This window comes from Hyperolius riggenbachi, chromosome 10 (assembly GCF_040937935.1).
Source record: "Hyperolius riggenbachi isolate aHypRig1 chromosome 10, aHypRig1.pri, whole genome shotgun sequence".
Classification (NCBI taxonomy): Eukaryota; Metazoa; Chordata; class Amphibia; order Anura; family Hyperoliidae; genus Hyperolius; species Hyperolius riggenbachi.
The window spans coordinates 254,909,196-254,933,700 of record NC_090655.1 but is presented as its reverse complement, the minus strand read 5'-3'; the positions used below and the strand labels follow the sequence as shown (position 1 = coordinate 254,933,700).

The following is a 24,505-nucleotide window of genomic DNA, read 5'->3' as shown; positions in this document are numbered from 1 at the left end:
CTCACCTGTAACACTCACCTAGCCTGGTACCCATGGGTGCGCTGGGTGCCAGGCTAGGTGAGGGTGACAGGAGCAGGCAGGTGGGGAGAGACAGCAGCGGAGCTGGCAGCTTCACGTCCTGCTCAGGACGCATTCTCTGCTATACTAACGGTTCATGAATCATCCGGTTCTTTTTAATGTATCGGTTCTTTTTTTTTATGAATCGGCTCATTTTACTTTGAAACTTTAAAATTGATTTTCTCAAAAAGTATAAAGTCTTTTTGAAAAAAAATTTTTCCTCTTGTTCCCATTATTCCACTTAACATTCCCAACAATGTTGGTGTTTCTACTATGTAAGGGGACTTTGCTATTAACAGTTAAAGTCGGCGGCCATTAAAGTCTATGGGCGAACCGAACTTTGAAAAAAAGTTCCTGGTTCTCTGCGAACGTGAACCACCAAAGTTCGCCTGGAACCGTTTGCCGGCGAACCGTTCGCTACATCTCTATAAGCTACACACCAGAAACAACAAAAAAAAAAAAAATAACAGCAGGATCAGTCATCTAAATGACTTTTGTAGTCCCTAGTTGGTGAACTGCAAGGAGCAGAATGCCTATGGAAGCAGCTACACAGCACTGAATAACACAGAACAGTGTCAGCAAGCAATCTCTCTGTTCCTCAATCAGCAGCACGGCTCTCCCTACACTGACTCCAGTCTGACTGTTACATGGCTGCCAGGTTTGTTTCTTTTATGGGGGTGTGGCCAATATGGTAAAAATGCTTAACTGGCTGTCCTGCCTCACCTGACTTGAGGGTGAAGGGTCAAAATATGGCTCCATGTTAAAGTATGGGGTGAACACAAACTTCACATAAGCTTTGCGGCAAATACCAATGGCAAATGTTTGCCCGGAACTACAGGCCATCACAGTCAGAACATGCTTAGCACAGGATCCACAAACATGTCCATTTGGCAGCTGCAGGTTTCATGAGAACCGAGCCTTACCGATTCCGTCTCCGCCCCAGTGGCCGATTAGCAGAGCAATTATAAATGCTGGATTATAGAAACGCTCCTGGCCAGGAACAAGCGCTTTTCAGCTGACTCCATGATCCGCCATAGCCACAGAAAGAGATAAAAAAACACCTGACACTGCTGATGTTGAATATGTTGCTTTGGAATGTGAAGGCAAAGCCCAATATACCGAGGAGATGAGAGGAGTCAGGCAGTGGGTGCAGGGCACTAAAGCAAGCCTGACATACCGAGGTGATGAGAGGAGTCAGGAAGTGGGGGCAGGGCACTAAAACAAGCCTGACATACTGAGGTGATGGGAGGTGTCAGGCAGTGGGTGCAGGGCACTAAAGCAAGCCTGACATACTGAGGTGATGGGAGGAGTCAGGCAGTGGGTGCAGGGCACTAAAGCAAGCCTGACACACCAAGGTGATGGGAGGAGTCAGGCAGTGGGTGCAAGGCACTAAAGCAAGCCTGACATACTGAGGTGATGAGAGGAGTCAGGCAGTGGGTGCAGGGCACTAAAGCAAGCCTGACATACTGAGGTGATGAGAGGAGTCAGGCAGTGGGTGCAGGGCACTAAAGCAAGCCTGACATACTGAGGTGATGAGAGGAGTCAGGCAGTGGGTGCAGGGCACTAAAGCAAGCCTGACATACTGAGGTGATGAGAGGAGTCAGGCAGTGGGTGCAGGGCACTAAAGCAAGCCTGACATACTGAGGTGATGGAGGAGTCAGACAGTGGGTGCAGGGCACTAAAGCAAGCCTGACATAGTGAGGTGAGGGGAGTCAGGCAGTGGGTGCAGGGCACTAAAGCAAGCCGGACATACCGAGGTGATTGGAGGAGTCAGGCAGTGGGTGCAGGGCACTAAAGCAAGCCGGACATACCGAGGTGATTGGAGGAGTCAGGCAGTGGGTGCAGGGCACTAAAGCAAGCCTGACATACCCAGGTGATGAGAGGGGTCAGGCAGTGGGTGCAGGGCACTAATGCAAGCCTGACATACCGAGGTAATGGGAGGAGTCAGGCAGTGGGTGCAGGGCACTAAAGCAGGCTGGACATACCGAGGTGATGGGAGGAGTCAGGCAGTGGGTGCAGGGCACTAAAGCAAGCCTGACATATTGAGGTGATGGGAGTCAGGCAGTGGGTGCAGGGCACTAAAGCAAGCCTGACATACCCAGGTGATGAGAGGAGTCAGGCAGTGGGTGCAGGGCACTAAAGCAGGCCGGACATACAAGGGTGATGAGAGGAGTCAGGCAGTGGGATGCAGGACACTAAAGCAAGCCTGAGATACTGAGGTGATGGGAGGAGTCAGGCAGTGGTTGCAGGGAACTAAAGCAAGCCTGACATACAAGAGTGATGAGAGGAGCAAGGCAGTGGGTGCAGGGCACTAAAGCAAGCCTGACATACTGAGGTGATGGGAGGAGTCAGGCAGTGGAATGCAGGGCACTAAAGCCTGACAGCCGTTTCACACTAGCGGACACTTTTTTCTAGGCTGGATCACTGTACAGCCATAATTCTGGGTATTTAAACCCAGTGCTGCATACTTACAGGTAACTGACATCACATTACTTCACGTCTGGGCCTAAGGCCGTGCATCTTAGCTGTGTCAGACACACAGGAAGAACTGAGATGCAGGCAATTCCCTATAGTGTCCTTGGTTGCTAAGCAACCAGGGATCGCACTAAGGTGGCAGAACAATGACATATGGGCATCAGAGACGGAACTATATTAGCAGAAATGTAACAATTTATTAGTTCAATCAGCGCTGCTGACATTAGCAAAAGGCCACTGCAAAAGTCTCAGAGGAAAAGAGGGCAGCCCAGTGTGAGAGAATAAAGAGAACTTTCTCTTCCTCGGGGTGTCTGTATTGCTATTGTTAGTAAGATGTCACCATATATACTCATGAATGATAGTTATAGATGGCAAAAATCTAACATGAGCACATAGCATAACCCCTAATATCACCAGTCTGTGAGCAGTGACAGTCATACCAGCAATACAAATACACATTCTATATTTACTGCTGATTACTCACCTGTTCTGTCCTCTGTAACAGTGTCCTCTTCTTTACTTGTCCTCATCATGTCCTCTTCCTCCATAGACTGCTGATCACTCCTCACATATGTCTCTTCTTCTTCTTTTTTAATTGTCCCCATCATGTCACCCTCCTCCATAGACTGCTGATCACTCCACACAAATGTCTCTTCTTCTTCCTCTTTAATTGTCCTCATCATGTCACCCCCCTCCATAGACTGCTGATCATTCCTCACATATGTCTCTTCTTCTTTTTTAATTGTCCTCATCATGTCACCCTCCTCCAGAGACTGCTGATCATTCCTCACATATGTCTCTTCTTCTTCCGTACTTGTCCCCATCATGTCACCCTCCTCCAGAGACTGCTGATCACTCCTCAAATATGTCTCTTCTTCCTCTTTAATCGTCCTCATCATGTCACCCTCCTTCATAGACTGCTGATCACCCCTCACATATGTCTCTTCTTCCTCTTTAATCGTCCCCATCATGTCACCCCCCTCCATAGACTGCTTATCATTCCTCACATATGTCTCCTCTTCTTCTTTTTTAATTGTCCTCATCATGTCACCCTCCTCCATAGACTGCTGATCACTCCTCACATATGTCTCTTCTTCCTCCGTACTTGTCCTCATTATGTCACCCTCCTCCAGAGACTGCTGATCATTCCTCACATATGTCTCTTCTTTTTTAATTGTCCTCATCATGTCACCCTCCTCCATAGGCTGCTGATCACCCCTCAAATATGTTTCTTCTTCTTCCTCCTTAACCACAACATTTCCATTTATAAGTTCTCCACCCTAAGTGCACAAAATGAGAGATAATGTAAAATGTGAACACAGGAATAAAGAATGTGACACGATTTGTAGTATCCGGGGACCCTCATCCCCACCTACCTGATAATGGTGGGGGGTGGTCTGATCTTCCTGTTGACAATCCTGGGGATAAAGAGGACCTGTACATCTCTCTGGTGGGTTTCTGTTACTTGATCCATCTGAAGGAAACACACACTGACTGAATACAGCTGAAACTTGAAAAATTAGAATTTTGTGCAAAACTCCATTTATTTTAGTAATTCAACTTAATGAATGATATCTACACACAGAGGCTGGGTCTGCCTATACTGCCCAGCCTCTGTTGCTATCTAAAGCCCCCCTAAGTTCCCCCTGCGCTCTACTGCCCCCCATAAATCACAGCCGTGCTGTCGACACGCAGCGTGTCGCAGTGGGCTGTGTTTACCTCTTGCTGTCACTCTTGCCGCTCCCCCCGCCTCCTGCATAGCTTCGGTCCCACCCCATCCCTTCCCTCCCCGCTGATTGGAGGGAAGGGACGCGGGCGGGGACCAGTGCTATGCAGGAGGCGGGGGGAGCGGCGAGAGTGACAGTACAGAGGTAAACACAGCCCGCTGTGTGTCGACAGCGCGGCTGTGATTTATGAGGGCACAGCAGAGCGCAGGGGGAACTTAGGGGGGATTGAGATAGCAACAGAGGCTGGGCAGTATAGGCAGACCCAGCCTCTGTGTGTAGAGATCATTCATTAAACACCACCTCGGGTTCTTTTTAAAAGTTGAAGCTAATATATGCAATAGACTCATACATGCAAATCAATATATTTCAAGCCTTTGTTTTAATTTTGATGATTATGGCTTACAGCTTATGAAAACCCTTAAAGAGACTTAGAGATGAGTCTCACCGCAGTTTTTTTACTTACCCGGGGCTTCCTCTAGTCCCATAAGCATGGATGCATCCCTCGCTATCCTCCTGTGATCTCCCGTTCAGGCGCGGTGAGCCCCGGCATCAGACTCAGTGACGTCAATCCGGGTCTACTGCGCGCAGGAGGTCCGTGTATGCGACCCTGACTGGCTTTGACTGCACCCATTACCGGGGCTCACCGCAGCTAAACGGGAGATTGCAGGAGGCCAGTGAGGGACGTATCTGTGCTTATGGGGCTGGAGGAAGCCCCGGGTAAGTAAAAAACTGTGGTGAGACTCATTTCTGAGCCTCTTTAAAGGATACCACAACCAAACGGTTGTGGTAAAATTGACTGCAGCACTGTGTAGGGTAAAAGGAGTACATACCTTCCGTGCCTCCAGCCCCCCTCCGTCTGCCGCCGTTCTTAGTTTATAGATGCCGGTGTCCGGCGACTTTCCTGACCCTTACCCCGGACATACTGCGCCCTGTGTGTGCAGTATGTCCTTCCCCCTTGCTTCTGGCCGGCGCATAGTGCGAGGCTCAGAAGCACGTTGTCCCCTTTCTGCTGCTGATTAGCATGTGACGCTCTGTGTAATGGAGCGCACACGCAGCAGAAAGGGGACAGCGTGCTTCTGAGCCTCGCACTATGCGCCGGCCAGAAGCAAGGGGGAAGGACATACTGCACACACAGGGCGCAGTATGTCCGGGGTAAGGGTCAGGAAAGTCGCCGGACACCGGCATCTATAAACTAAGAACGGCGGCAGACGGAGGGGGGCTGGAGGCACGGAAGGTATGTACTCCTTTTACCCTACACAGTGCTGCAGTAAATTTTACCACAACCGTTCGGTTGTGGTATCCTTTAAAAATCAACATCTCAGACCATTCGTATATTGAGAAAATGTTCAATATCCTAGGCTCAGAGTGTCAGAGTCTAATCAGCTAATTAATCCAAACTAATCCAAAACACCTGCAAAGGTTTCCTATTTCATATATTAGTTTTACCTAAGTTGAAGTACTGAAATAAATGGACTTTCACCTGTGCATTGTCTCCATGTGTTTATCAAATGATGGAGGGGATCTCAGTCTGCACTCTTCTTTACAAGACATGCAAGTCTCCTCTTACCTGGTGATGTGAGGGGCGGCTGATTCTCCATCATGGTGTCCTTGTAGAGGTCCCGGTGTCCTTCTATATACTTCCACTCCTCCATGGAGAAACAGACAGTAACATCCTGACCGCTTTTAGGAACCTGACACATACATTAATAATGTCACTACCCAGACACACCCCTTGCTGTTACTGGATAATATCCCATAATTCCCAGCACTGCTCACCTCTCCTGTCAGAAGCTCCATCATCTTCCTGGTGATTTCCAGAATCTTCTGCTTGTTGTGTCTCTCAGATATCAGGGGTTGAGGTAGGGGCACCGTGATGGTCACATGATCACCAGACTTTACTGGAGGAAAACTCTGTATAGAAAGACCAACAATAATGTCACATGATCTCCCAAAATCCTTCTAACCTCTCCAGTCAGCTGTGTGCGGGGCCGGGACAAGGTTCCCCAGCACTAGAGATGGAGAGTCCTCCAGCTGTGCCCCCCAGTGTAGGTAGCAGATGTAGCCCCAGTATTAAAGGAAACCTCACTTATAAAAATATTTAAAATTAACCTTTCAGTAAGGGAGGTTTAAAATGATGCAGTTTAAAGTGGCCAAGAGTCCAGTGCATTGCTGATCACTGCTGCATGCTGGGAGAGGTAGTTAATGTTTCTACATTTCCCAGCATGCACCACGCTACATTTTGACGCTGTGCGGCAGTGACTTCTGCAAGATGGACACCTTCATGGAGATGGGGTTATGGAGCAGCCCTCTTAGGTAAGTTAATTTAACGCTGACTCCCCTCTTAACACACACACACACACACACACACACACACACACACACACACACACACACACACACACACACACACACACACACACACACACACACACACACACACACACACACACACACACACACACACACACACACACACACACACACACACACACACACACACACACACTACATCATTCACAAACCTCTCTGGTGGGAGGGGGAAGGAATATTGGATTTAAAACAAAATAAAATAAGGTGGCTTACCTCAATGACAAGATCTTAGTATACACACAGAGATATTTATTTAGCACAGGCAACACTTTTCACGGGTCTAAGCCCGCTTCCTCAGGCCAATAACAGTGCCAATTGCAATAGACGATCAGCAAAGGGAGCCTCTTTTTAAATTTTATCTTGTTTTTACTCCAAATGTTTTCATACTAGGGCACTTATTTACCCAAATTGTGCTTTACGTACCCCCCAACATACCCTGTTGGAGGGGTGTAGACAGAGCACATATGGTTTAAACCATAGTAATAATCTGTCATTTTTACCAAGGAAAGCGACCATATCCAGGTCCGGCTGGACCACCCCGAGTGGAGTCAGGTGTGTTGTCTCCACCTGCTTCCTGTGGTCAGTTGCCCCTCTGCAACCCACCTTTGTGAGGAGTACAATTACCTTACCTGTTGGTATCTCGTATATGATAACATGTTGCACTATTGGGCTCCCATTTTTTTGTTTTCTGTGTCTTTTCCTCTAGGGTGCTGAGACACCCCTACTACACGGATAGCCAGAGAAGCCCCCAGTATTAGGCGGTGCCCCTACCCAAGTTAGAGAGCCAGATTACCTCCCCAGTATATGGCAGTCCCCTCCTCTGATTAGCTAACCAAATGTCCCCCAGTATTAGGTAGGCCCCTCCCAAAGTTAGAAAGCCAGATTGGCCCCAGTATATGGTAGCCCCTCCCCAGTTAAGCTAGCCAGATGTGCCTATGGTGTTAGGCTGCCCCCCCAAGCAAGATAGCTATAAGAGCCCCCACTATTAGGCAGAGTCCTACCCAAGTTAGATAGCCAGATGTGCCCCCCAGTATTAGGTAGTCCCCACCCAAGTTTAGCTAGCCAAATATGTGCGCAGTATTAGGTAGCTGCCCCCCCCATCCCCAATATAGATAGCCAGATCAAACTCCCAGTATTAGGTAGCCCCCTTCCCAATGTTAGATAACCAGATCAGCACCAAGTATTAGGTAGCCCCCTCCCCTACCCAGTTTAGCTAGCCAGCCACTTCCAGTCTCAGGACAGGGTGCTCATCTATGGGGACCTCAATGCTAGAACAGGCACAGAGAAGGACTACCTGACCTCTGAGGAAAACACATACACACTTGAAGGAGAGAGCTATTACCAGGAATCAATGCAGACAGCAAAAAACAGCTATGACAAGACAGTAAACAAAAATGGGAAAACCCTTTTGAACCTGTGCCGGAGCCTTGGCCTATACATAATGAATGGGCGAACCAGGGGTGACTCTCTTGGGAGATTTATTATGAACTCCCACATGGGCAGCAGTGTGGTAGACTATGCCGTCCCAGACATGGACAGTATAAACATCAATGCCCTCATAGTCACCCCTGAAACACACGTGTCAGACCACAACCAAATACTGCTGTACCTGAAATCCACTGATAAGCTAACCACACAGCAACCTGGTCAGACCAGTCTCTACAAGCTGCCACCAGCCTTCAAATGGCCCATACAGTCTGCCACCGAATACACCAACATGACCAACACAGCCAAAATCCAAGAGCTGCTGGCAATCTTTCATACCAACTCATATGAACCAAACCAACAAGGTGTCAGCCATGCAGTGAAGGACTTCAGTAACATCTTATAAACTATGGCAGTACTAGCTGGCCTCAAGGAGACCAACATCAAGAGACCCACCAATAAACAGTCCCAAAATTGTTTTGACAGTGAATGCAACGCTCTCCTTAATTCTCTAAGGGCAGCCTTTAAGAAAAAGTACAGAGACCCCAACAACCAAGACGTAAGGGAAGCCCATGCCCACCTAAGGAGGCAATTCAAAGACACCCTGAGATGGAGTTTGTGGGAGATGTGGCTGTCTTTTTTCCAGCAGCTGGAGGACTCCCTCCAGAAAAACTCAATCTGGGAGACCTGGAACCATATCGGCAAAAAGCCTAAGAAAAGCCCTCTTCATATCCAAAATGGCCACATCTGGCTCCGCTACTTCAAGGAACTCTACAAAGACATCCCAGAAAAATGCCCAAACCCAGGAACAGAAACAAACAGCCACAAAACTGAAGGACATGGAGGAGACAACAAGGACTTCCAAAACCCTCTGGTGTACATGAGGCACTCACAAGACTATTCAGCCTCATCCTGAGTGCGGGCTCCTTTCCCCAGGCCTGAAGCGAGGTCCTCATAACACTCATCCACAAGAAGGGGAACCAATATGATCCTGCAAACTACAGAGGAATCTGTATCAGGAGCACACTGAGGAAAATGTGCTGGAATCACACAGTAGGAGTAGGATGTAGGCGTGTCTAGTCTGCTGTACTGTGTGAGTACTGTGTAGCTCCAGAGCTTGGGAGAAGCACAGGGAAGGTCCTCCGATCCACCGCTCAGCCCACATACGACCACACAGCCTGCTCGACCTGCACAGCTTACTCAGCGCCGTGGTAGTGCAGAACACGGAAGTGCTGGATGATCACAGAACACGGAAGTGCTGGATGATCACAGAACATTGAACTGCTGGATGATCACAGAACACGGAAGTGCTGGATGATCACAGAACACGGAAGTGCTGGATGATCACAGAACATGGAAGTGCTGGATGATCACAGAACACGGAAGTGCTGGATGATCACAGAACACGGAAGTGCTGGATGATCACAGAACACGGAAGTGCTGGATGATCACAGAACACGGAAGTGCTGGATGATCACAGAGCACGGAAGTGCTGGATGATCAGGACAAGCTGAGACTCGTTGAGACTGAGACTAGTCGGCGTGACCCGAACTCCACGCTGTGCCTTCACATATCTGCATCGCTAATCCTCTCCTCACCTCGCTCACTCTCTCTGCCGCTCAGACTTTTCTGAAAGCTGCTGTTGTTCCTGTCTGTAGCGGCTGCAGCGAGTAGTATCAGCGGTGGTGGCAAGCGGTTTGTATTGTTTGTGCCTGTCTCTGATCCTTGTGTATTGTCCCCTGTCGTGCCCCCCCCCCCTTGTCTCCCCTCGCCTACACGCCTATACCCACTCCTATCAGCTGCTGATTACTGTTTTGTGCTGGGACAGCGGTTCCCATCGAAACCATCTGTTTTGCTCATCTGATTTGCTCTGGTCGGCTATACTGGGGGTGGTCTAGTGTGAAGTATGCTGCGGGGAGTAGGGCTGAACAATTTTCAGTTTAAAACTGAAAATCGTGATCAGGGGAATGACGATCTTGGGATCGTCAAAGCATCGATTTTCGCCGCTGCCGCAGGTACATGGTCTACTCTGCTCCCTTCCCCCTCCTCTGCTTGTGGCCCCCTCCTCCAGTAAGTTCCAATTACATTCGGGCTCACCGCATTGAACTGCTGTGCAGTGAGCCGCAGGGAAGAGGTGACAAGTGTTTGGGGCCGGTACCAGGAAATGTGACATCACTTCCTGGGGGCCACCGTTACTAGGCAAACACTCGTTGCCTCTTCCCTGCGGCTCACCGCACAGCAATATGATGCAGTGAGGCGGAACGTAATGGGAAGTTACTTGGGGGGGGGCGCACAAGTGGAGGAGGGGGAAGGGAGCGGAGCAGGTAACAGCAGCAGCGAGGGGGATCTGGAGGCCGCGGCACCTATACACTGGCTAACATGTCCTGTGGCACCTATACACTGGCTAACCTGTACTGTGGCACCTATAGCTGACTAAACTATACTGGGGGCACTTATATGTGGCTACCTATACTGGGGGATCTCATACTCACCATCAGTGTGCTAATCCATCATTGTGTATTGAAAATCGTGAATCCAATGACAGAAATCGTGCAATTCAATCTTTCCCTAAAATCGTTCAGGGCTAGTGGGGAGTGCTGTGGGGTGTGTCTGGGGGGGTGCTCTGAAGAACGGCTGGCGCTGTGGACACTGTGTGTTTCTGCCAGGCAGCCCCTGGGTGATTAAGGGGTGCCCATGAAGAGGGGTTGGAGGTGCTGAGAGGCATCTTTGCTGTGTTTGGCTGGGTGGATCTGTAATGCTGGTCAGGTGAGCTGGGTAACTTGGGCAATCCGTTCAGCAGAGTGCAGTGATGCGGAGCGGCGTCCGCTGTTTAGGTAGGGAGAGGTTAAGGCAGGGAACACACTTGACTGTTTTCTGCACAGAAAAACTGAGAACTCATGTTAATCAATGGGCTAGTTCACACTTAATTATTATTATTATTGATTTATAAAACGCCAAGATATTCCGTGGCACGCAGAAAAAAAACTGACATTCTGCATGATGACTGCACATTTTGTCAGTTTTCTCTATCAATTACATCAGCTGCTGTGAAAAAACGAACACTTGGTGTGCAGAAAAAGTATGCAGAAAAATGCGCGCAGAAAACTAAAAGGCAAGTGTGTTCCCTGCCTAAGTGTACGACCCTTGTGGACAAGATTCCACCTGATCGATTTGATCTTCCTGCTCCCCATTCATGTATAATTTGCATGTATAATCATGTTTGATGCATATTCTGCATAGCGGGTTCTTAGTGTGTCTCTAACTCTTCATGCTGGCTCCTCATTTCCACCTTCCAAACTGTGTCTTTGGCTGTCCCTGTTCTTGCATTTCTTTCAAATATCTTTTTGATAACTCGTTACCAGTGGTGCTCAGCAGAGCTCGAATATTCGAGTAGCTCGAATATTCGAGCTCTTTTTCAGCTATTCGAGCTCGAATACCGAGCTCGAATAGCTGCAGCTATTCGAATGGGCTATTCGAGTTAATGCGAATAGCCCATTCACTATTCACGCTATTCGAGCAAACAGCGCTATTCGAGCTCGAATACCGAGCTCGAATAGCGTCATAGCCCAGATTGATGTCCTTAGAGCCAATCAGAGGGCTCCCAGCCAATCACAGAGGGGGACCCTGGCCAGCCCCTACCCTATAAATAGCGGCCGCCATGTTCCGTTTTTCCGTCCTTGCCTGACTTTGTACAGAGAGAGATCTGCTTCTTTGTGCTTTGGCTTAGCAAGAGCTTTATTGTGGTCAATCACCTAGCGTTTTTGCTCACATACACCTCCTATATACACCTATACTGTTGTTAGTTAGATATACATTGTATTTTAGTTAGTAGCTTCTGTGTTACATAGAGACAGACAGCTGCTGCAGGCAAGCTTACACAGCTTTAGGCCTCAGGGCCTTGCCTGTGTGGGCACAGCTGTCCTCCTGTCCTCTGTTAGTTTATTTCTCATCTATACCAGTGTTTCTGCTGTCCTTTACTACTGAGTGATTGTATTTTGTAGTATACTGTAACTGTACTAGGACACTCACTGTCACTGTTTGTTCGTTCATAGCGCCTGCGTGTGTGCGTGCACAGTACACACACTCTATTTCCTTCTGATTACTACTGATTATTGTAATTTCTAGTTGTACTTACTACTGTTACTACTTACTGTACTAGGGACACTCAGTCACTGTTCATAGGCTAGCTCCTGCGTGTGTGTGTGCGTGCACTGTCTGTAGTGTACTACACACACTCTATTTCCTTCTACTGAATCTGATTACTACTGATTATTGTATTTTCTAGTTAGTGTACTAGGGGACACACTCACTGTTCACTGTTCACACTTACTGATTACTGAATTATTGTATTTTGTATTAGTACTGTACTAGTAATCACTTAGCGATCTAATCACTTAGTGATTAGTGTCACCTCACCCACCAACCCACTCCATTTAAGTATCCCACTTTTTCACCCGCCCTTTTAAAAAACTTTTTTGTTTACGCCCAAAACATCAAAGATGTCTGGAAGTGGCAGCCAGCGCGGTTTGGGCAAGGGGAAGGGCAGCAAGGGAATCAGGAGGAGAGGGAGCAACATTGTGGCAAGCCGCGGCCGCGCCACCATGCACAGTTCCGCAGCAGCAGCTGCATCAGTGGCTAACATTCCACCTCTAGCCACTGGCCTTGGGCGCCGCCCAGCAGGAGCATCTGCAACTCACGCTGCAGAGACACAGCAGCAGCAGCGTGTAGTACCTGCTCCTATTTTCCTCCAGCCGGGTCGAAAACGTCCCATTGAGGAAAAGGATGCAGCCACTGTGGTGCAACTGATGACGGAGGATGAGCAGCCCGCCATCAGCTCTGCATCCAAGGCCTCCACCCTCACCACCACCACCCCTGTTCGCAGCAGCCGCCCAGCAGGGCCTGGGGAGGAGGCCAGTTCACCGTCAGTCGCCGACCTGTCATTCAGCAGTCTTTTGACCCCAGGCATGATGAGTCAATTGTCTGCTGTTGTTGGCGATTTGGAGGAGATGCTGATGGGCACTTTGGGGGAGGAGGGATTGAACAGCAAGACTGTGGCGACAGTCAAGCAGCCCATCCATGCATCAGGAGAGGAGTTTGGGGGGGGTCATCATCCCAGCAGGACATGTTTCAGGAGGGGGAGGATGATGATGACACGGTGACAGACAAAGACTGGGGGCCATATGCAATTCACTTTTTCACCTGAGTTTTCTCCTAGGTGATATTTTTAAACTTGTCAATAAAATGCATTTTAAGCCCCCAGAAGGCAAGAATATGGTCAAAATAATTTAAGTAGCACTTTTTTACGTTCTTTTTGGTACTTTTTAGTTGAAAAGTACTGGAAAGTTATTTAAAATCAAAGATGAAAAATTATCTCCTGGGAGAAAACTTAGTTGAAAAAGAGAATTGCATATGGCCCTGGGTGCCACCAGCTCCTGGGGATGTCGTCGTCAGCAGCTCTGAGGAGGAGGAGGAGGATGCGCTTGTGGGCCTTGCAAGGAGGCGCATCATTGCAAGCATTGGCAGCAGTAGGCAGGTCCCACAGCCTGCTGGTGTCTCAGGCTCAGCAGCAGCAGCATCTGCCAGTACCACCACCAGCCGCACCCAAGCCCCCCCCCCCCCCCCCCTCAACCACCACAGGGAGACAGGCAGCAGCGGCTCCAGGCCGTAGGGGGTTGTTCTTGTCACCAATCTGGCGATTTTTCACAATGCCCACAGTGTACAGCAAGTACGCCACTTGCAACCACTGTCAGCGGAAGTTGAGCCGAGGTGCAGACCCCTTAAAGTTCAGCACCAGCTCGCTCATCAACCACCTTGCTGCTAAACATTTCCACCAGCATGAGGAGTTCCAGAGGCTGAAGGCATCTGGTGCTGGCAGTGGCACCACACCCTTCACTGCACAGCCTTCAGCAGCAGCAGCAGCAGCAACAGCAGCCACCCGCCCTCCTGCTCCTCCAGCAGCACCAGCAGGAGTGCGGAAACGCACTGCTCCTCCCCCCTCTGCAACTCCTGCTGCCGACACTGAGGCCTGTTCTGGCAGCCAGTCCTCAGTGGCCTCCTCTGCTGTGTCCGCTGATTCCCGTGCTAGCAAAAGGCCACGCCAGAGCCTTTTGAGCGAGTCCTTCCAGGGGGTGGTTAGGGCTCTGCCTCCCAGCAGCCGTCGCGTGCGTCAGCTGAACGGCTTGCTGGCACGGGCCATGTGCTCCCAACTCCTGCCGTACACGCTCGTGCAGGAGGGGAGCGACATGCGTGCGCTGCTTGCTTGTGCAGCCCCAGACTGGCAGCTCCCCAGCAGACACTTCTTTGCCCGCAAGGCCATTCCTGCACTGCACCGCTTTGTGATGGCCAATGTGGAGCGAGGGCCACGTCACCATGGACTCCTGGAGCAGCCGCTTCGGGACAGGCCGCTACCTGTCCTTCACTGTCCACTGGGTCAGCTTGGTGGAAGGGGGTGAGGATGGGAGAGCAGCAGCGGGCACAGCAGCAGCAGCAACACAGTGGGTGGTGCCACCCCGCAGGGTCAGGGGAACTGCAGCAGGTTCCTCCGATCCTCTGCCATCCTCCGGCACACCTGGCCAAACCCCCCGCCTCAGCAGCAGCGTGAAGGCCCGCCACTGCCAAGCGCTGCTGCAGTTGGTCAGCCTTGGGAAGACCAAACTGACGGCAACCCATGTGTTGGCCAAACTCCAGGAGCAGGAGAGGATTTGGCTGACCCCAGAGGCCTCAGAGTCAGAGAGGTGGTGGCCGACAATGGGGCCAATCTGGTTGCCGCAATTGACAGGGGAAACCTGACCCACATCCCCTGTCTTGCCCACGTGCTGAACCTGGTGGTGCAGAAGTTCTTGCGCAGCTACCAGGGGATGGGCGAACTGCTGGAAATGGCAAGGAACGTTGTGCGTCACTTCCGGCGCTCGGCTGCAGCCTGTCCAAGCCTGGAAGACGTGCAAAAGGAGCTGGAGCTGCCACGCCATCGGCTGATCCTTGACGTTCCAACTCGCTGGAACTCCACCCTGGCGATGTTGGAGCGTCTGGTTGAACAGAAGCACGCTGTCAACCAGTACCTTGCCCTGGCCACTGTTTCCGCCGCTCAGAAAAGGGACAAGACCAGCAACATCCCGTCCATCGTCCCCGATGACGACTGGAGGCACATGCAGCAGGTGTGCTTAGTGCTGGCTCCCTTTCTGCAGGCCACTAACATGGTGAGCAGGGACCATGCTATGGTGTGCGAGTGGGTGCCCCTGGTTTGTCTGCTGAACAGGGCCCTCGATGCTTTGCTGGAACAGGGAGCGGCAGCCTTGGACCAGCAGGAGCGGCAAGCAGCTGCACAGTCCACCTCTGAGGGGGAGGAGGAGGAGGACTTGGTGGAGGTCCCTGACCTTGCTGCTGATGAGGGGGATCAGCACAGCGCAGCTGAGTTGGTGCGGGGGTGGAGAGAGGATGAGGCTGAGGAGGCAGAGGAGGAGGATGAGGACAGCACTGCCGTCGATGTGCCAGCACACGTGGCCCGCCTCTTCCCAATGGCAGCGCACATGCTGACGTGCCTGCGCAAGGACCCCAGGGTGATCCAGATGAAGCAGAGGGAGGACATCTGGATCAGCATGATGTTGGACCCACGCCTCAAGGGGAAGTTGAGCCAGTTCCTGCCGCTGCAGAAGGAGACCCAGCGCAACAAATAAGGAGCTTGCAGCAGGCCCTTGTTGAGCGCTTGGAGGAAGCCTTCCCCCAGCCTTCCACCCCCACTGTCCAGCCAGCACAGAGGCAGCAGCAGGTGCCTGCATCCAGCAGCAAGCGCCCTACAGACCTGCTGTCTCTCAGCAACGAGCTCTACAGGACTGTAGAGGCTCCGGGAGCAGTGACTAGAGAGGAGGTGCATGCAGCAGCATCCTCCTCCGGTCACAGCCAGCGCCTGACCCGCATGGTGGCTGACTACATGGGGTCCTACAGCGGGCTTGACAGCGATGCCCCTGTTGATCCCATGGAGTATTGGGTCAAGCGCCTGGAGATCTGGAGTGAGCTGGCGCAGTACGCCCTGGAAGTGCTGTCCTGCCCCCCTTCCAGCGTGCTGTCCGAGCGCTGCTTCAGTGCAGCTGGTGGCGTGGTCACCGAGAAACGCTCACGTCTGTCTCACAAGTCTGTGGACAGACTGACGTTTCTCAAGATGAACCAGGCGTGGGTGGAAGGCGAGTTCCTGGCCCCTGTTGTCGGCGAGAGGGGGACATGAACTGGCTGCCGGAAGAACCATCGTTAATGTGCCTTACCACCCTTTACCACCTCCTGGCTCCTGCTCACTAAGCCAGCCTGGTTCACTTTGACTATTACGTCGCCTGCAGCCACACATTTTGCATCTACAGTGGGCTGCTGTGTACTGCCCTTCTGCTGTCTGTCTGTCTGTGTTTCCCACTGCCAGGGTACACAGATTTACATTCTGCTGCCACTCTGCCACCAGCTATTATGTCAAACAATAGCTATATCTGTGTAATTTGCTGTAAAAAAAAAAAAAAAGTAAACCATTAAAAAAAAAAAAAAAAAAAAAAAAAAAAGGGTTTAATTTTTCTGAGGTGCCCGGGTTGAAAACTGTGTTGTCCCAGTTGTGTATTGGGCATGATGTGGGCTGCACGACCGCTGTCTGGGACCTCCTGTTGTGTTTATTTACAGCCCTGGTATCAACACTAGGTACCAGGGCTATTATGTCACGCTGCCTACCTACCTGCTGCCACACTCACACTACTCCTCCATTCCTCCTGCTGCTGCTGCTGTCTGTCTGTGTTTCCCACTGGCAAGGGTACACAGATTTTACCTTCTGCTGCCACTCTGCCACCAGCTATTACGTCCAACAATAGCTACTCTCATTACTCCTCCATTCCTCCTGCTGCTGCTGCTGTCTGTCTGTGTTTCCCACTGCCAGGGTACACAGAATTACCTTCTGCTGCCACTCTGCCACCAGCTATTACGTTAAACAATAGCTATATCTGTGTAATTTGCTGTGAAAACAAAACAAAAAAACCATTTAAAAAAAAAAAGGGTTTAATTTTTCTGAGGTGCCCGGGTTGAAAACTGTGTTGTCCCAGTTGTGTATTGGGCATGATGTGGGCTGCACGACCGCTGTCTGGGACCTCCTGTTGTGTTTATTTACAGCCCTGGTATCACCGCTAGGTACCAGGGCTATTATGTCACGCTGCCTGCCTCATTGACTGCCTGCTGCCACACAATCATCCTCCTCCTCCTGCTGCTGAATTTACCTCCTGCTGTCTGTGTGTTTCCACTGCCAGGGAGCACATACAATGGCGCTTCCACCATGCGCCACCAGCTATTTGTTACGCTCAAAAATAGCTGCATTTCTTTAAAAAAACAAAAAAAATATATATACTTTTTATTAATACTTTGTGATATTATTTTTAGAGGTGTCCGGGTTGAAAACTGTGTTGTCCCAGTTGTGTATTGGACATGATGTGGGCTTCACGACCGCTGTCTGGAACCTCATGCTGTGTATTTACGGCCTGGTACCACCGCTAGGTACCACACAGCCTATTATGTCTCGCTGCCTGCCTCATTGACTGCCTGCTGCCACACAATCATCCTCCTCCTCCTGCTGCTGCTGCTGAATTTACCTCCTGCTGTCTGTGTGTTTCCACTGCCAGGGAGCACATACAATGGCGCTTCCAACATGCGTGCACCACCAGCTATTTATTACGCTCAAAAATAGCTGCATTTCTTAAAAAAATATATATATAAAAGAGAAATAAGTGAAGAAGAAGACGATATAGAAGAAGAAGAAGATATAGAAAAAGAAGAAGAAGAAGGAGAGGAAGAAGAAGATATAGAAAAAGAAGAAGACGAAATAGAAAAATAATAATAAGAAGAGGATATAGAAAAAGAAGATATAGAAAAAGAAGATATAGAAGAAGAAGATGAAGAAAAAGAAGATGAAGAAGATGATGATGAAGAAGAAGATGATGAAGAAGAAGAAGAAGAAGAGGTTATAGAAGAAGAAGATATAGAAGATAAAGAAGAAGAAGAAGAAGAAGAAGTATATACACTACTGAACAGAATTTTGGACACAACTTCTCTTCTCTTTCCACCTTTTTTTTTTCTTTTAAAGGAACATCCCCACATAATCACTTGCTGTTGTTACTTGGAAAAAAAGATGTTTCTTGCATCATTCACCCTCAAAACAAGTGTTGGAAGCTATTTAAGGCCAATTCGAATAGTCAGCTCGAATAATGAGCTCGAATACCGACTCGAATAGTGAGCTCGAAGTCCGAGGTCGAATCGAATAGTAGAAAATATTCGACTCGAATATTCGACCGAATTCGAATAATTTACTATTCGAATTCGATCAAACTCGAATAATAAAAAGGGGTATCCGAGCATCACTGCTCGTTACAAGATCTGCTGTATGTTCTGAAAATCTGTTGTATGAAATTTTGTTTGCCAAAACCTTATCGCCTCCCGCTTAGACTATAGCCTCGTACACACGTCTGACGGAAGGCAACGACAGGTCCGTCGGCACCTCCCGCTGGGCGGGTTTTCAGCAGACAGTACAGCGTGTGTACAGTCTGTCGGCGGACTGATAAGGCTGTTTCTGAGCGTTCCGCCCAGCGGGAGGTGCCAACAAACCAATCGTTGCCTTCCGTCAGACGTGTGTACGAGCCTTATCAGGTCGTTAGCTGTGTTAAGTGACCACCTGAAATACCTGGTGTGACTTCTGAGTAAGATAGTGTTTACCAACATATACTGGCAAACTGATATACCGATTGTTGAGATATTTTGAGACACTGCGAGTTTGCCTCTTGTGCGTTATTTTAGTCTGGTTTTGCCATTACCACCTGTTGCTTATCACTTAATATTGCATTACATACTCTTTTTTTTCCCCTTGATAACTATCATAAGTGGTGGTCAGGTGTTGCCTCTGCTGTGTGCATATTAAGACGCTGATTGGCATTATTGGTTTAATACATATACTGCGAGATCATTGTAAACAATGGCAAACCATACCAGATACAGGAATAAAACCACTGGAAGCAAAACTTTAACAGAACTGGGGTTCTCTGCTGTAACTGGAAGATACAGAACAGGCAGTTAAAGTGATCTAATCAGTTTGCGTACCTCAATGGAAGAAATGAGGTCTAAAATGCTTTCAGACTTTGTCTTAAATATATAGACCTCCTTAAAAGACTATATGAAGGAAATAATTGCAGAGATTAAGCCCATGAAAGATGCAATACAAGACCTTACTGCAAGGGTTGAAGAGGTAGAGTCAGACACAAAAAAACTTGGAGAGTGGGTGGGGGGTTTTGAGGAAATACTTCAGAGCAACAGTGAGCAAATAGGAGCACTTAAAAGCAAAGTCGATGACCTAGAAAATCGTAGCAGACGCTCTATGGCAGTGATGTATGGGGCCCGGTCACCTACCCTGATCAATCAAAATGGGACTCCAGCCCAACAGAAGTCTTCCATCTAGAGTTCTCAAAGTATCTTCTCCAAGTCCATCCTTGCACTTTGAACTCAGCCTGCCAGGCAGAGCTAGGCAGATTCCCACTGTGGCTGACTATGCAGCAGAGGGCGCTCTCATCTGGGCGCACATGCAGAGCAGCAGCCCTGGCACTTACCCTTGCCTCGCTGAGCCAGGGGGTCAAGACCATACCATGTGCTCTGAAGCAAAGCATCAGCCCAGCCAAAACCACCAACACAGTCTGACAAAAGTCCAAATAAAAGGGACTATAGAAAGCTACAAGGTGCGATATCTGGAGGAATGGAGGAGTGACAAAGAACTCCCAGAAACTCCCCGTCTACCAATCACCGCAGAGGGAGTACACAATGAGAGAGGCTACACCACCCCAAAGACAGACAGATCCTGATCTTGTACTGTCTGAGCGCCCACAGCCTGGAGGTAGAGACAGGGCGGCACAGACAGACATGGAAGCCTCGGGAGGAGAGACTGTGCAGGCAGTGTGACCAGGGGGGCCTGGAGGATGAGGACCACTTCCTGCTACCCTGCACCAAATATGCACCTGTGAGGGCTGCCCACTTCCAGAGACTCTCCACCCACATCCTGGATTTCACCTCCTCAGATGAGGAGAGGAACCTCTACTTCCAACTGGGAAAGAGGAAACAATTGTGCAAATAGTGGCCCAATATGTCGCTACCTGCCACCCACTGTGAGGAACATGATACCCCACAGACAGTATATTCCTTATATTGCCTTCTATTCCCCTCCTTACCTCTATAGGCTATATATTCTAGCCCCTATACTGTCCCTGATATTCTCCACACCCTTATGGACTGTGTGCCCCAAACCCCTATACCCTTCCCTTTAATACCACAATCAACCCCTCCCATGCTAATGCTATTTATATTATATTTTGCTTTGGCCATGCTAAGTGTATTTAATCCTGCCAGTAAAGCATTTTTGTATTTGGATTACCAGATCAGCTCCAGTATTAGGCATCCCCCCTCCCCAAGTTAGATAGGCTGATCAGCTCCCCAGTATCAGGTAGCCCCCCCCCCCCCCCCCTCCACAATTTAGCCAGATGAAGCCCCCAGCATACGGCAGGGCCCCTCTACAGTTTTTTTTTTTTTTAAACAAAAATAAGTTTATTGAACAGAATGTTGCATTTTACAAGGCATATGTATATGTACATAGATCTTAAAAATACATGCATGGCTGTATTACAGGTATAGGGTGAATAATACATGAAGAAATTGCAATTGACTGTATGTAAGAGATCAGTGGGAGATATAATCTTTATAAGGGATAGCAAGCCAGGATTTGCAAATAAAAGTCAACAAGTATTTTAGAGTAAACAGAGATTTAACCCGTGTCCCTGATTACAAGTCTTAGCATTGAGAGTACATGCATTACCGATTCTTCCACCTATCCCAAATCAGGTGAAATTTCTTACTTGAACCTCTGTGCAAATACACAAGCTTTTTGTATGGAATGGCGTTGTTTACTCTTTTGACCCAGTTTTCGAAAGAGGGTGCTACTGGGGATAACCATCTGAGTGCCACTTCCTGTCTAGCCATGAAGAGGACTTCAGATAAAAAGGTTTTTAGCGAGTTATCAAGGGCCTCATCTTGTATTACACCAAGGAGACAGAGAATAGGGTCAGAGTTCAAGGGGCAGCCCATCTTATCATGTAGAAACTTAGTAATTTGAGCCCAGAAGGGCAGAATGGATGGGCATTCCCAGGGCCGGCCCGCCCATGAGGCGGGGTGAGGCGGGTTCCTCAGGCAGCAGGAAGTGGAGGGGCGGCACCAGGCTAGGGTTGTCACCCGGCCGGTATCTCTCCGCTGCCGGAAAAATGTTTTTACCGGCAATGTATCCAGCCGGTAATTTGGACTGTTCCACAAGAGCAGAGGGGGAGACGCCTGATCTATTACAATAATACTTCTAAGGCTACAGGCTGTTCTCCCCCTCAGGCTCCCTCCCCCATGGTGCTGTTCCTGTTGATACGTCTAGCGTGCTCTACGTGACGTCACTGTGGAGCCTGAGGAAGCCTGTCAGGAGGGAGTGCTGAGCAGCCTGCGCGGACTGAGAGCCGAGAAGTTCTCTGTCTGTAAAGCAAAAGTGATGGCAGAGCCAGCCGAGGAGAGGAGCCCGACTCTCTCCATCCCCCTCCCCTTGGTTACCGTGTCCTCCGTGTGTCTGCAGTCAGCCTGGTAAGCTATCAGCTCACATTCCTTTCTCTCCTGACTGTCTTCTTCCCTCTGCCTGGCTATTCATTCCTTCTCTGCTCTCCTCAGCTTGTCAGATTTATTGCTGATGCTGTCTGTGTGTAAATTTACACCCTTTCCCTGCTGGTTACTTGTTTTATTTGCTGCAGGACAGCCCCTTGTTTTCCTGTATGGATATGTGTATTTTTTTTTTTTTTTTTGGTATTATGTCCTGGCTCATTGCTGCTAATGGCATTTAGGACACCTGTAATATAATTAAAAAATAATAATAACTTACCTGGGGCGTCTACCAGCCCCCTGCAATCACCGTGTGCCCGCATCGGGCCAAAATGATCCTCGGGTCCCCCGCCGCGGCTCACTTTAGTTTTTTCGGGTCAGGCGCGGCCACTGCGCTTGTGCGTTCCTGGCTGCACACGACCTCACTCCCACTCACGTCCCCGGGAGTGTCCTGCAGAGGTGCAGTACAAGGTTTTCTCATACTGTGGCGGATGCTCTCGGCTATGTGAGCGAGAGTCAGGAAGCCCGTGGCCAGGGCCGCACAATGGCGGCGCCTGACCGGAAAAACAAAAGTGAGCCACGGCGGGGGACCTGAGGATCGTTTTGTCCCGATGCCGGCACACGGCGATTGCAGGGGGCTGTTTAGAAGCCCCAGGTAAGTTAATTTTTTTTTTAATGATATTGCATGTGTTCTTTAACAATTACCATATTTACCACATCTGCATTCTATTTTCAGGGGACATTAGCCCTAATGTAGATCTTTGTACGCCGGTCAATACAACATGCACCATCTTCTTCACGTGACCGGCAGCTTCTGCTCATTTTGTAATTCTTGGCAGTTATGCACATGTGTGCCGCAATGTATGCTGGGAGATGTAGTCCATGGATGCAAGTACAGTGTTGTACTCGCATCCAGGGACTTCATCTCCCAGCATGCATTGTGGCATGCATGTAACTATACCAGGAATTATAAAGGCTGATAGAACCTGGTGATCAGGTGGAGAAGATGGCACATGTATGGGCTGTAGGTAAGTAATGGTGCTCTACCCAGCAGCACACATCATTATGAACCTCCCTTATGTTGTATCCACACCATACCATTTTTTGGCAGATTTACCTGCCAGATCGATTATTTCCGGCATGTCCGATCTGAAGATCGATCGATTTTCTGAATATTTACTTCTATGGTAATCGATCTGAAGATCGATCGATTTTCTGGGTGATTTTCTGATCGGACATGCTGGAAATAATCGATCTGGCAAGTAAATCTGCCAAAAAAATTGTATGGTGTGGATACAACATTATGGGAAGGTTAGTTTTTAGTAAACACAGTACAGTAAATTCCAGTGCTCCAGTCACTTCTAAGGATACTTGTTATTCTGGGCGGGCTCACTCTTTGAATAACATTGCTACTTATCTAAAGTACATTTGGGCCTGTCCATGACCAAATATGACCATGGGCACTTTCCATTGTATGGTCACAGCCACTTTCCAGTGTGTGGGCATGCATATTTTTTTGCTGCGTGTGCATAGGTATCTACATAGCACTGTCACTTAAAAGTTTCTAGAGCTACCCCTGCATAGTCATGTCACTGACTGTCCTCATAATCTAATCCTACCAGTCCAATGTCCTACCATATTATTATTATGTACTTATATAGCACTGACATCTTCTGCAGCACTTTACAGAATACATAGTCATGTCACTGACTGTCCTCAGAGGAGCTCACACTCTAATCCTACCATAGTCATAGTCTAATGTCCTACCATATTATCATTATGTATTTATATAGCAATAACATCTTCTGCAGCACATTACAGAGTACATAGTCATGTCGCTGACTGTCCTCAGAGGAGCTCACACTCTAATCCTACCATAGTCATAGTCTAATGTCCTACCATATTATCATTATGTATTTATATAGCAATAACATCTTCTGCAGCACTTTACAAAGTTCATAGTCATGTCGCTGACTGTCTTTAGAGGAGCTCACACTCTAATCCTACCATAGTCATAGTGCAATGTCCTACCATATTATCATTATGTATTTATATAGCAGTGACATCTTCTGCAGCACATTACAGAGTACGTAGTCATGTCACTGACTGTCCTCAGAGGAGCTCACACTCTAATCCTACCATAGTCATAGTCTAATGTCCTACCATATTATCATTATGTATTTATATAGCAATAACATCTTCTGCAGCACATAACAGAGTACATAGTCATGTCACTGACTGTCCTCAGAGGAGCTCACACTCTAATCCTACCATAGTCATAGTCTAATGTCCTACCATATTATCATTATGTATTTATATAGCAATAACATCTTCTGCAGCACATTACAGAGTACATAGTCATGTTACTGACTGTGCTCAGAGGAGCTCACACTGTAATCCTGCCATAGTCATCATCTAATGACCTACCATATTATGTGTTTATATAGCACTGACATCTTCTGCCGCACATTACAGAGTACATAGTCATGTCGCTGACTGTCCTCAGAGGAGCTCACACTCTAATCCTACCATAGTCATAGTCTAATGTCCCTACCATATTGTGTTGGTTGGGTCAGGTGCACCGTGTTGGGTGGAATCGTCACGATTCCTCTCCACACCCAATCAACACGCTGTCTCAGCAAACCAACTCGGTCCCACTCCCTGGATTATACATGATTCATTTAAATCCTCTAACACATCCACTTTTAACATGAGGGCTAAAGCCTGGTACACACGTTCAATTATGATTGGCCAATCACTGACCAATTTTACACCTGCGT

General features: G+C 48.8%; 1 protein-coding gene across 1 annotated transcript in view; it reads right to left on the bottom strand.

Annotated features, from left to right (window-relative positions):
* LOC137537109 (zinc finger protein 420-like) overlaps positions 1-24,505 on the bottom strand; it is a 52,575-nt gene that overhangs the window by 19,292 nt on the left and 8,778 nt on the right. Inside the window, exons 3-6 of the mRNA XM_068259246.1 lie at positions 6,036-6,170; positions 5,827-5,950; positions 3,909-4,006; positions 3,017-3,812 (exon numbers count right to left, since the gene is read on the bottom strand). Coding sequence (XP_068115347.1) covers positions 3,017-3,812; positions 3,909-4,006; positions 5,827-5,950; positions 6,036-6,170 — 1,153 coding nt within the window. The remainder of the gene's footprint in view (positions 1-3,016; positions 3,813-3,908; positions 4,007-5,826; positions 5,951-6,035; positions 6,171-24,505) is intronic.